Source organism: Saccopteryx leptura, chromosome 2 (assembly GCF_036850995.1).
Source record: "Saccopteryx leptura isolate mSacLep1 chromosome 2, mSacLep1_pri_phased_curated, whole genome shotgun sequence".
Taxonomy (NCBI): domain Eukaryota; kingdom Metazoa; phylum Chordata; class Mammalia; order Chiroptera; family Emballonuridae; genus Saccopteryx; species Saccopteryx leptura.
The window spans coordinates 279,284,654-279,297,653 of NC_089504.1; the positions used below are offsets into that span (position 1 = coordinate 279,284,654).

General features: G+C 50.6%; 1 protein-coding gene across 1 annotated transcript in view; it reads left to right on the plus strand.

Moving 5' to 3' along the window:
* The window catches only part of PIK3C2B (phosphatidylinositol-4-phosphate 3-kinase catalytic subunit type 2 beta), a 75,799-nt gene that overhangs the window by 46,245 nt on the left and 16,554 nt on the right, over positions 1 to 13,000 (plus strand). Inside the window, exons 13-23 of the mRNA XM_066362001.1 lie at positions 1,824 to 1,991; positions 2,567 to 2,678; positions 3,870 to 4,012; positions 5,308 to 5,496; positions 6,922 to 7,015; positions 7,147 to 7,241; positions 7,669 to 7,849; positions 8,641 to 8,748; positions 9,377 to 9,469; positions 10,294 to 10,423; positions 11,634 to 11,770. Of these exons, the coding sequence (XP_066218098.1) occupies positions 1,824 to 1,991; positions 2,567 to 2,678; positions 3,870 to 4,012; positions 5,308 to 5,496; positions 6,922 to 7,015; positions 7,147 to 7,241; positions 7,669 to 7,849; positions 8,641 to 8,748; positions 9,377 to 9,469; positions 10,294 to 10,423; positions 11,634 to 11,770 (1,450 nt within the window). The remainder of the gene's footprint in view (positions 1 to 1,823; positions 1,992 to 2,566; positions 2,679 to 3,869; positions 4,013 to 5,307; positions 5,497 to 6,921; positions 7,016 to 7,146; positions 7,242 to 7,668; positions 7,850 to 8,640; positions 8,749 to 9,376; positions 9,470 to 10,293; positions 10,424 to 11,633; positions 11,771 to 13,000) is intronic.

The following is a 13,000-nucleotide window of genomic DNA, read 5'->3' on the forward strand; positions in this document are numbered from 1 at the left end:
CCTAGCACGTGATAAATGATTTCTTCTTTGTCCTCTTAGCTGGGGGAACCCTCTCAGGTCCTAGTCCAAGTGACTGACACAGTGACTTGTGGCACGCAGGGATATTTGTGCATGAAGATATTATCTGTAAAGCCCACTTTACTGTAGTAGCCACAGTGTTGCATAGCAAAAAGCACACAGACCATGCATACACACATCACACAAGTGAAGTTCTGTGTCCCTTTTCACTGATGAGAAAAGTGAGGAGCAGAGGTATGAGTAGTTGCCCAAGGTTGTGAGTAGCTGAACCAGAGCTGGAACCAGCACATCCCAGGAACTCTTCCTGGAGGAGGCAGCCCTTTTAAAAGTGATATGGCGTTGAGAAATGGGTTGCAGAGTGAATGAGGGGGTTCTTAGGCAGGAAGGAGGTTTGAGGCTGTAGCTAACCTACTGATTACCATGACTGACCTCTGGTGAAGGTCCATGGGGACATTTTGGAATACCAGATATATTCAAGGACTGCGGGAGGGGGCCTGGGCTGGTTCGAGGGTCTGTGCTTTCTGTTAGAAACTACCCTCACTATCCTGGACGCCTCTTCTTGGGTGAAAGGAAAGGAAGCAGGCCCAGCTCCTTCTGCTCCTTGCTGCGGGGTCAGCTGATTCTCTCCCTATGGCACCAGTACAGGGATCAGCTAACTCTCAAAATAGGCCCAGCAGCCATGCTCTGCCACCCCCAGCCAAGCCCCGGCCTGGCATGTCCAATGGCTGCTGGAGGGACCCTAATTATAGCTTTCCCCCCTCCTCCCAGAGGCAGCTGGGACAGCAGGGCTCTGCCAGTCTCTGGTGTGAGGGAGGGAGTGCCTCACTTGGCTGGAGAGGAGAGTCCCCTGGAGGAGTGAGGGCCAGCATGGAGGGAGGCTGCTCCCTCATAAACTGCTAACCTTGGGGGAGGCTGCTCTGCCTCTCTGCCCTCTGGCGTAGAAGCTGAGGGCCAGGGCCAGCCAGAAGGGTGTGATAGTGTGGACTTTGGCCCAGGGACAACTTCCCCGAAAGGTAATGTGGGCCTTCCCCCTCTCCACAGCTCTACCTCACCCCACCCTAGCTCCTTATCCTGAACTCTAAGGGAGTGGCCGGGTGACTCAGGCTGAGGACCTGGGACAACACTGGGCCTGGGTAGTGGCGAGGGCTTCTGTGTCTCAGTTCTTTTGCCCCTGCCCTCCCCACTTTCCCCCTAGTTTTAATAAGCCACTCTTAACCCTTTGGCTTTGAAAAAGTTTGGGATGAGAACAAACCATCTTGTGCCCCTGGGGGTTAGGAGAGGGGGGACAGGGAGAGGACAGGTGGAGGACGGAGGCGGGGGAGGAACTGAGGGCAGAGAGCAGGCTGCTGCTTCCTGGTTGGTCTCAGCAGCAGGCGTGGGGGAGGGATGGGATTATTAAATGGAAAAGGATCGTCAGAGGAGCAGCTTCTTGGTGATCCTCTGCAGAAATCCTAAAACAGGGGAAAGTGTGTGGCTTACAGTGTGGGACATGCAGTCGCCTAAACTCTGAGGTGGCTCCGGCCAAGCGAGTTTTGTTTGTCATCATGGGCAGCCCCCAAATTAGGGGCTGTTTGCTTCACCTTACTGAGGGGCTGCAAAGACACCATACTGTGCTTCTCGGAGTATCCGGTGGAGGTTTTCCCTACAGTTTGGGACCATCCTGGTTCTACAGGAAGGCTTTCCCCTGGAGCATGCCCAGTATCCTGGGGAGGCCGAGTTCTCAGCCTCAGCTTGACTTCCTGGGCCACCTGTCCCTTGAAGCCCCAGGGGCAGCACCTCCTGATGTTGTGTCCCGTTCTCCTTAGGATCTGCTTCCCAGTGCAGGTGAACCGGCTGCCTCGGGAGACGCTGCTGTGTGCCACTCTCTATGCTCTGCCCATCCCCCCACCCGGGAGCTCTTCGGAGGCCGTGAAGCAGCGGCGGGTGCCTGAAGCCCTGGGCTGGGTCACTACTCCGCTCTTCAACTTCAGGCAGTATGTGAGCCCGAGGCAGTAGCTCCTTGGCCTTGGACTGGGAGGAAGGGGACAGAAGGGGGTCTGGCTGTTGCACTGGCCACTGCCTGTCAGGAGGGTTGCCCATGAGGGGCTCACTGGCAAAGTCCAAAAGGTTCCAGCCCTAAGGGACTGAGGCACAGGACTAGTAGCCAGGACAGTTGACGTAACCAAGAGCTACTACTGGGCAGGACAGGCGGCACAGGACTGTCAGGAGGGACATGGAAATGGAATGCTTTGGGGCAACATGCCGTTTGGTCTTGTCATTGGAAGGACCTTAAAGGTCATCTAGTTTTGTTCTTGACCTCAGGGAGGCATTCTTGCCACCAGGTCATCCAGATCCGGGTGTGTTTAGTTCAGAAACGCTTACTGGAAGGGGCTGCTTTTCTAGGACTTGGAAGAAGAAAAAGGCTGTGGTCTAGCGAAAGAATGAGATGGAGGATTGAGGTGGTGGCTTTAAGCAGAAAAGGGCAGATTTTTTGGATGGGGGAGCAGGAGGAAAACCATGTCCTTAACCACTGGGTTTGTTGGCTTATCCCCTCTTCCATCCTCCTTAGTGTCCTGACCTGTGGCCGGAAGCTTCTAGGCTTATGGCCAGCAACCCAGGGACACTCCAGTGCCCGTTGGAGTACACCTAATTTCCACCAGCCGGACAGCGTCATCCTGCAGGTGAGAGCCCAGCGCCAAAGCTGGCCTCCCACCCACACAGCAGGACCACACCAGAGTCAGCTCCAAGTGTTCCCTTGAGGTTGGGCTGGGATGGAGGAGAAAGTACTGGAACTTTGGGCATGGGATGATGATGTGACTAAGCAGTGGGGTGAATGTGCTTGGACTCAGAGTGGAGGGTGAGTTCTGTGGGGTCTGTGTCCCATCACCTGGAGGGGAGCTAACTGATCTCAAGGAGCCTGAAGGCATGGTCTGGGACCCTCCCTCTCCACAACTCAAGTCCTGAGAGTCCCTTGTGTTGGATCCTCATATTACTAAGTGTGATAAAATCTTAGCTGTGCCCTCTTGGAGTCTGAGAGGAAGCCCTTCCTGAGGCAGTCACTCAGTGCTCTAGCAAGTGCACAATCTCAATGGGGACAGGAGGAGGGGCTGGACAGGACCAAGGTCTGGTTACCAGTTTTCCGCTTCCCTTTCTGTGGCCGTGAGCTGCTTTGGTATGGAACATGGGATATCCAAGTGGACATGGAATGAGATAGAATGATATAGAATGAAAGCTTCAAGAGGCAGGCATTTTTGTCTGTCTTATTTACTACTCTATGCCCAGGGCATAGAACAATGCTTGGCACATATTAGCATTCAGTAAACATTTGTTGAATAAAGGAACACAGAACTCATTTTAAGAACCAACTCACCCAGCTCTGATATCCATTTTAGGAGGACAAACATCGGGCAGCATAGAGCAGGGAACCCTGGATCATAGGCTTAAGCGTTGGTAGGACCCTCACCTGGTGTGTGGCCTAACTTCCATCAGGCAGCAGAGCCCTCCGGAACTACACTGAAGGCTCCCCTGCCTCGGCTTGGAGGCTTCCAGTGTCTCGGCTTGGCGACACTTGCGTTCAGAGTTCTGGCCTGAGGCCGTTTCCTCACCTAGATAAATCTCAGCCCAACCTCTGTCTCACTCACTTGCCTATTTTAATTTCTCTCCATTTCCTTCTCTTATTTTTTTAGAAGTAACAGCTGAAAGGAATTTTAGAGAGCACCAAGTTTAACAGGGTTATTTCTAAACAAAGAACCCGAGGGTAAGGGAGGGAGGAAGGCACCAGAGTGTGAGAGAGAAGCTGGAGACCTCAGGAGGTGGCAGCCCCTTCTCACCTGCCTGTTCTCTCTCCTTGCTTTTCTGGTGCCATGCCCTAGATTGACTTCCCCACCTCAGCTTTCGATATCAAGTTCACCAGCCCCTCTGGAGACAAGTTCAGCCCCTGCTATGAGTTTGGCAGCCTCCGGGAAGAAGACCAACGCATGCTTAAAAACATCATGCAGAAGGAGTCCCTGTACTGGTGAGGCCCAGGGCATCCCTCCTGTGTGGCTCAGACCCTGCTAAGTCTATCACATGCTGTCTAACCTCTCTGACCTCCCAGCTCCATTTCCTTGTCCTCCTGCTTGGAGAGTAGAGGTGGGATAGGGTGGGTGTTGCTACCTGAGCAGGAAGTGGTGGAGAGAGGGTTCTGCAGAGCGTAGCCCCAGGTCTTTTTTTTATGAGCTAAAACAAGGCAAAATGGAGTGGTCACAGTCAGGAAATTAGATCTAGGAATGCCCATCCCCATGCTGGGAACCTGGCCCAGAATTACTTGTCAAGAGGACCAGAACTTTGCCCCACAATGCAGATAAGCTGTCTACTACTTGCAGTCCATTGAGGCAGCTAGCTGCTGATTGGACCGCCCTGCCCCCACATCCTGTCCCTTCCACACCCACAGCCTTTGCATTTCTCCGGCCCTGTTACTTTCCAAAAAGGATCAGGTGTCAGGGCAAGCTGGCAGTTCTCAGGGGTAAGGGAGTCCAAGCTGATCTCATCCTTGGGCTGCTTCTCTCACCAGGATTAGAGAAAAGGGCTGAGGAATTAGGACCTGGAGGAGCTGGTGGAGTGCCTGTTCCATGTACCTCCCTGGCTCCTGCACGCCCTGTGCATGTGGGTGGGGAAAACAGACAGAGACAGAGCTCATCTCTCTCCTTTCTGTCCCACCCAGTGCAGCCAGAGTAGCTGAGTGACTGTGGACCTCCCCTGCCCCCACTCCTCTGTGGACCCCTGCCTTCATTAGTCCCTCAGCTCCCTTCTCCCATTAAACACCTGATCTCAGGCCAGACCTAATTAGCTGTAGGTCCTATAAAACCTCCAGCTGGCCCCAGGAAGCTCCGGGATGCCTCTGAGCTGCCCACACACTCTGCCATATGGGAACCATTGCCCTCTGGTGGCTCTACTTGGGAGTGGTGCCCTAAAGGGCAACCTTAGGCAGGGGAGCAAATTCCCTGTTTTTGGCCCTGAATTCTGCCTCAGGTCTGAGACGTCCCAGAGTCAGCACGGAAGTCGAGATTTTTGGCCCTGGTTCCCTTTACACATTGGGATCACCTAGGCATCTTTTAAAAATAGCCGTGTCACTTCCCCAGACATTCTGAATTCATTGACATGGATGTGGCCTGGGCATGAGGATGGTACAGAGCTCCTTAGGTGACTGTAATGTGCTGAGAAGTTGGGGAATCATTGAATTGGAGAGTGTGCAGCATTCCCCTGGAGAATAAGTACCCTACCCTCTGACTGGCTCTGATCTCGCACCTCCTCTGATACTCGCACCCTCAGGCTCACTGATGATGACAAAAAGCGCCTGTGGGAGAAGCGATACTATTGCCACTTGGAGGTGAGCTCACTTCCACTGGTGCTCGCCAGCGCCCCCAGCTGGGAGTGGGCTTGCCTGCCTGACATCTATGCTCTCCTGAAGCAGTGGACCCCCATGAACCACCAGGATGCCCTGGGGCTCCTACATGCCACGTGAGTTGTAACACCCCACCTGTACTGACCAGATGTCCTTCCAGAAGCCAGGGCTTGGCATTGCCCATCACTGATCTGGGCCAGTTCTGGAGAAAGTGGTAAAGTGAGGCTGGAAATTCAGGGCTTCCCCCCTTCTCCTTTTCCGCTTTTTCTTTGTCTCATTTCCCCCCAGTGTTATATTATGAACATTTCTCAAACATATAACAAAATTGAACATTTCAGTGAACATCATCTACCTACCACCTGGATTCTGACCAATAGCATTTGCTCTATTTACTTTATTGGATATGTATCCATCCATCCATCTATCTATCCATCAATCCATCTTATTTTTTATGTAATTTGATATAAATTGCAGGCATCATAACTCCCTCCTAAATACTTGAGCATGCACATCATTGATTAGAGCTTAATGATTGTTTATGGGGTTTTTTTTGTGTTTTTTTTTGAGGCAAAATATATATGTAAAGAAATGCCCCATCCTTACCTGCACAATTGCTGAGTTTGGGAAAGTGCACACACCTGTGTAACCCAGACCTTCTCATTTAGCTCTACTTTAACAGTCCCCTCTTCCCTCTTTCCTCTGCAGGGTTCTAGGGATCCAGGGCTCTCAGTCTCAGACCGCTGGGCTGCCTTTCCCAGATAATACTCAGTATTCTTAGTTTCTTTTTCACCCTTTCAAGAATTAAAATGTACTCCATCCTGTCCTGCCTTTAGGACTTTTTGAGGCAATGGCGTTGCTCTGCTGAACTAATTCAGCCCAGGTGTAATGGCTTATATAAAATTCCATGACTCTCTATTATTCACTTGGCAAGATTTGCATTAAATGTTGGTACCAAAACACAATAATGCTTTAAGCCTCCTGAGGGCTCTTTGATGGTAGGAATTTATGACCAAGTAGGAGTCAAGGAAGAAGTCTTTGGGAGTGGGATTGAGGATTTTGTCCTGTTTTTCTTTTTAAAAGGTATTAGTATAAATTTGTTTTTCTAATTGAATTTATTGGGGTGACATTGGTTAATAAAATTATGCAGGTTTCAGGTATACAAGTCTATAATAATATCTGTATATTGTACTGTGTGTTCACCACCCCAAGTCGAGTCTCCCTCCATCACCATCTGTGCCCCCTCTAACCTCCTCCATCTCCTCCAACCCTGGCCTATTTTCTTTAAGTCATACAAGGAAGGAACATGACCCACCCTCCTGTTCATCTGTGGCCCGAGTCCAGCTCTGACCAGGGGCCAGGACCATTCTTAAGGTTGCTACCACAGAAGATGTTAAGGATTCTTCTAATGTCTTTGGCAGAGTCTGGGGGCCATTGCCTTTTCTCCACCTGTGTCTCTAAAGCTTAGGTGTGAAGCTGCTGGCTCACTCCAGTGCCTCAGAGCCTACATCTTGGTGGTCAGGGGGCTGGGTTCTGTTTTGCAGCTTCCCGGACCAGGAGGTACGGCGTATGGCTGTCCAGTGGATTGGGTCACTGTCGGATGCCGAGCTGCTTGACTACCTGCCCCAGCTTGTGCAGGTGGGTGGAATGGCCTGCCCTCCAGTTCCGACAGTCCCACCCGCAAGCCCCTTAGGACCTAGTGTGGAGATAGCGGTTGGCATAGATTACAGGTGGTCAATATGGCCTTATCTTCCCTCTCTCCTAAACAGGCCCTAAAGTATGAGTGCTACCTAGACAGCCCCTTGGTGCGCTTCCTCCTAAAACGGGCAATCTCTGACTTGAGAGTGACTCACTACTTCTTCTGGTAAAACTGTGTGCAAGAAGGGGGAGGGAGACGTGGGTCCTTGACGCAGCGGTGTTCGACTCCTAGGCGTGCAGGGTGGGGAGCTGAGCGGTCTGGGTTCCAGTGTGTTGCTGACTTACCGTGTGGCTTTGGGGTCTCAGTTTACCCCCGTGTAGCACAGTGAGGATTTTCTCTGGCCCTCCTGCCTACCCACACATGACAGAAAGAAAGGAGAAACCGATGCTGGGGAGCGGGGTGCGCTTTGAACTCTCTTTAAGGCAGAGCAGGCCCAGACTGGGATAGGGATGAACACTTCTAGAACTGTTTTCCCTCCCAAGTTTGGGACGGGTTTTCCAGGGTTGGAGCTGAGTCTGCCCCCCTGCCCCCCAAAACACCTTTGCCTGTGATCCTTTGAGTGGCCTGACTGCCCACTCCTTTTGCCTCGCAGGCTGCTGAAGGACGGCCTCAAGGATTCCCAGTTCAGCATCCGCTATCAGTATCTGCTGGCCGCCCTGCTGTGCTGCTGCGGCAAGGGGCTGAGAGAGGAGTTTAACCGCCAGTGCTGGCTCGTCAACACCCTTGCCAAGCTGGCCCAGCAGGTCCGGGAGGCCACGCCATCTGCACGGCAGGTGAGTGGATTGAGACTGCTCCGACCCATTTCTGGGCCTGGGCTGGTGCAGCCAGTCATTCACTTCTCAGGCATCCGAACCAGCAGGATGGCCCTTGCCCATTTCTGATTTGGGAGCTGGAAGGTCGTGACTCTTAAATTTACAGTTACAAACTGATAGTCTGCAAGCTGGATAAAGCCCATGAATATGTTTTGGTTGGCCTGCAAAGTATTAAAATTTTAATTCTTTGCCCTAGAGGCTAAGCACAGTTGTGTAGTTGTTTACTGCACAAGAGCACCCAGTCAGGGGGGCCAGTGAGGACTGAGACCCAGTCAGACTGCTCGCTGTGCTGTGAGCCATGGCTCAGGGCTGCTGCCACCCAGAGAGGGCACCTTTATCTGTCTGTACAAATGGGTTGTGTTAGAGGCCAGCAGTGTGCCTGCTGCTAACATTTAAAAATTAAGAGATTGTAGAATCCCAATTGTTAGCTTTTCTTGGCAGCAGTCTGAGCAGCCTCTCCCCCTTGACACATAGCCTGCCCTATTGGTTCACAGGGACCTGCTGTAAGCTAGTCTGTCACCAGCTAGCCTCTCGAGGCACTGGGCTTGCTGCCCGTGCACTGTGCCACGCTGGGGCACAGGAGGGGTGGTCTTTCTTCTTCATGGTCTCCAGGAGGCTGTCCATACTTCCCAGGGGGTTGGTTTTATACCAGTCACTGCTGGGTGCCTGCCCTGGGGAGGGGTCTGGTTCTGAATGGAACTTATGGGCCCCTCATCTTACCCATCCTCCTTTGCCTCTCCTGTCCCTCTCAGGGGATCCTCCGCACAGGCCTAGAGGAGGTAAAACAGTTCTTTGCCCTCAATGGCTCCTGCCGTCTGCCGCTCAGCCCCAGTCTGTTGGTTAAGGGCATCGTGCCGAGGGTGAGTGACCAGTCGGTGTGGGGCTCTTGGAGTGGGGAGGGCTCAGTGGAGGTAGTGTCCTCATAGACCTGGTTAATTGAGAAAAGAGTGGAAAAAAGGTATATTTGGGATCTCTCCCCAACCCTAATGCATAGGGACTTTGACTTAACAAGTATGCAGGGTGGAGAATTAGGGTAGAGAGGCCAGGTAAGAGTCTTGTGGTGATTTGGGGTTGAAGCCAGCTGGTGAAGCTGTTGCTTGTGATTTATGAGCAGTCTCTACTCCTGATACTGCTCTGAGGGTTATTCATGCTGGTTATTGTGTTTCATCCTCACAACTGTCATAAAGTTGCTACTGTTAGGAGCCCCATTTCACAGAGGAGTAAACTGAGGTATAGATGGGATACACGACTAGTAAGTTGTGTGCAGAATGAACTGAAGGGATGAGAGATCAAGTGCTCGAGCTGAGTTTGTGACAAGCTGAATACATGATGGCAGTTGGGCAGGAAGGGAGAAATAAGGTCTTCTGAGAAAGTTTGGAAGCAACCATGAGCAGGTGGACCAGAAGCACTCGACCCAAGTAGACAGGCTGTTTCCCTCCTGGGTACGGACCACCCCGACCCTCATCACTATGCTCTCAACTGTGGCAGGACTGTTCTTACTTCAATTCCAATGCCGTCCCCCTCAAGCTCTCCTTCCAGAATGTGGATCCGCTGGGTGAGAACATCAGAGTCATCTTCAAGGTGAGGACATTTCCCTCAAGCCTGGCAGAATGGAGTTGGTAGAGAGAAGGGGAGGACGGAGCCTAAGGGTGGCAGAAGCAGCCCGAGGCCAGTTCTCGTTCTGCTATTCCATGCTACCATTTTCATATATGAAAGACCATCAGGTGAAAGGAAACAGACTGATTCTGTATGGCCCCAGAGGTTGGTCCATGTAGGGAGGCAACTGACAGATCAATCTACAGAAGCATTTTCTAGGAGACAGAGCTACCCCAACAATGGACTAGAGAAGGTGGCTTGTCCCTGGGAGTATTCAATTTAAGCAGAGGCTGAATAACTATGTGACAGTGATGTTGAAGAGGAAATTAATATATCAGATCAGGTGTAGGTTGGACTAGTTGAACCCTAAGGCCCTCTAGCTAACACATCCATGCTTCAGAGAAATGAATGATAGTTTCAAGGCAAGTAATCAGTGGGGAAGATAAAATGCACATACACACATATATAAATTTATATGTATATATGTACGCACGTATGTTTGCTGTGTGTAAGTTCTGAATCCAAGGTGTAAACATCCAAGTTGTAAAAAGGATTGATGGTCAGGAGGGCTGCATGAAGAAGGGGAATCTGACTTCAGTTCCGATTGGGATGTGGAGGTTGGGGAAGATCCGGAACACTGCATGGCCCGTCTCTGGGTAGTCTGACCTGGTGTGAGCTGAGTGGGCAGGTCAGAGGTAGAAAACTGGGCGGTCTCTCCCTGTCACTGTAGTTTGGATCCTCCTGGGAGATCTGGGAGCTAAGGGAGGTGGTGGAGATGGTTCTGGTCATCACTGTCTTCCTCCCTCTAGTGTGGGGATGACCTTCGTCAAGACATGCTCACCCTGCAGATGATTCGTATCATGAGCAAGATCTGGGTCCAGGAGGGGCTGGACATGCGCATGGTGATTTTCCGCTGCTTCTCCACTGGCAGGGGGAGAGGTCAGTTGGCAGTGGATGGGGCTGTGAACAGGCATGGTGGGGGGAATGGGGAATGCCCTTTGCTTACTGTCCTTTTGCCTACTCCCAATACCAACTGTGTGCTGCTCTGGAAACATGGAAAGGGCAAGATGATTTTATTAGAAGCAGTGGAGTGACATAAAAATGAAGGCAGGGCAGAGAGACTTATGAAATAGAACAACCAGACATACTCTGTAGACTTTGGACCCTAATTCAGCCAAACTAACTGTAAGAAGGTATTTTTTGAGACAGTTTGGGAAAATATGAATATGGACTGGATTAGGTGAGATTAGATTAGATGAAAGTAAAGAATGATTTTTAATTTTTGGATGTGATAATGGCATGGTGATCTGTCCTTGGTAGTTGTACATGAAATATTTCTGAGTGCAGTAACATGTCTGGGATTTGCTTTAAAATTCCCCAGCCAGGGGGAGGCAAGCAGCAGTGTTGGGGACACGAAACAGATGAAACCAGATTAGTAAAGTGTTGATAATTTTCAAAACGGGACAGTTGTTATATGTGAGTACATGATCCTTTTCTTTATTCTTATATGTATTTGAAAAGTCCCAGAATAAAAATTAAAAACAAAAAGGAGCAGCAGGCCCTGGCTGGTTGGTTCAGTGGTAGAGCATTGACCCTGGTGTGTGGATGTCCCAGTTCGATTCCTGGTCAGGGCACACAGGAGAAGAGACTATCTGCTTCTCCACCCCTCCCTCTCCCCTTCTCTATCTCTCTCTCTCTCTCTCCCCCTCCTGCAGCCATGGCTCTATTGGTTTGAGTGCATCATCCCTGGGTGCTGAGGATGGCTCCATGGAGCCTCTGCCTCAGGTGCTAAAAATAGCTCAGTTGTGAGCATGGTCCCAGGTGGGCAGAGCATCGGCCCCAGGTGGGAGTTGCCGGGTGGATCCCAGTCAGGGTGCATGTGGGAGTCTGTTTCTCTATCTCCTCTCCTCTCACTTGGAAAAGAAGGAAAAAAATTAAATTAAAAAAAGGAGCAGCAGCTCTGAATAGGAGAGACCAGAGTCACAATGTGGAATGTGAGACCTGGGTAATGATGTCCTTTCTACCATGATCTGCTCCCCTTGTTATCCCACAGTTTAATTTACAGAGAAGCATCCAGCAAAGCATGTGTACCACTCCCAACAGTCCCTTCTCTCTGCTCTGGAGAATGACCCCAGTGCCTCCCTTACAGGGATGGTGGAGATGATTCCTAATGCTGAGACCCTGCGCAAGATCCAGGTGGAGCACGGGGTGACCGGCTCCTTCAAGGACCGGCCCCTGGCCGACTGGCTGCAGAAGCACAACCCTGGGGAGGACGAGTACGAGAAGGTAGGCCTGGGAGTGGAAGGCAAGGCTGGGGTGGGGCGTGCCCGACTCTGGCACATCGCTGTGCTGCCAGGAGACCTGTAGATGCTCAGAGAAGACAGTTCAGCTGTATTGTTGACTGGTGTATCCAGATGTCTAGGGTGGGTCAAATGATGGTAAACTGACAGATAATCTGGTGTCCAGCTGGGAAACCTTTATTGAGGTCCCCTGGCAGATTGAATTTTGGAGCGGGGGGGACAACTTTTGAGAACTTGTCTATATCTCCCCTAATTGTGGATCCTGTTCAGCTCTTCTGTGCCCTCTGAGGGGTTCAGTACTTTGTAGAACAAGAGTTAGTTGGAAGGGACTTTAAAGATCATTTTAATCCAACTCTTCTCATAGACGTGAATTAAGACACTCAGTTTCTAGTTATGGAGCTGGTGTGTGGCAAGGCTGTATCTGGAAGCCAGGATTAAGGTTAGATAGGAGATGGAGATATAGAAAAGGGGCTGACCTGTTCCTCAGTTGGCACTTTGCTAGGTGGTAGGGCGTTGGTGGCCGGCTGTGTGTGGTCCATGGCTACTCCACAGCTTCGTTGCTCTGCTCTGTGTTAACTAAGTTTAGGGAACAAGTCACAACAACCAAACTCATCAGAGACTGACTGTAAGCCAGAAATGCTGATTTATATATACTGTGCACAAAAACTAGGGGATATTTTATCACTTCATATTCGTTTTGAAATACCCCTAATTTTTGTGAGCAGTATAGTTTAACTTCCAAGGGAATCCAAATACTAATTTATATTGATCAGTGCATTTTATCCCCAAGGAAAACCAACCTGGACAAATTATAATAAAAATATTGTTTAGGGAACATCTAATTTGATGATCTTCAATGGCCTTAACCGTTGATGTTCCTCAGGGTGGAATTCCCAACCTGCTGTACTCGGCATTCCTCTTGCGCCAGCTCATCGTCTCTTCTTTCTTTACCACCCACGTGCTGATGGCTTCCAAAGCCCTCCCTGCTTCCCTTCTCCAGTTGTACACACTGTAGCCACCTGCTTGCTGGATAGCTCATTTGTGTTTCACCCAAACCTCAAACTCAGTTTAGGCAAAACTCAGCTTTTTATCTTTTTTTTTTAATTTTTAAAAAAATTTATTCATTTTAGAGAGGAGAGAGAGAGAGAGGGGAGATAGAGAGAGAGAAGGGGGGGGAGGAGCTGGAAGCATCAACTCCCAGATGTGCCTTGACCAG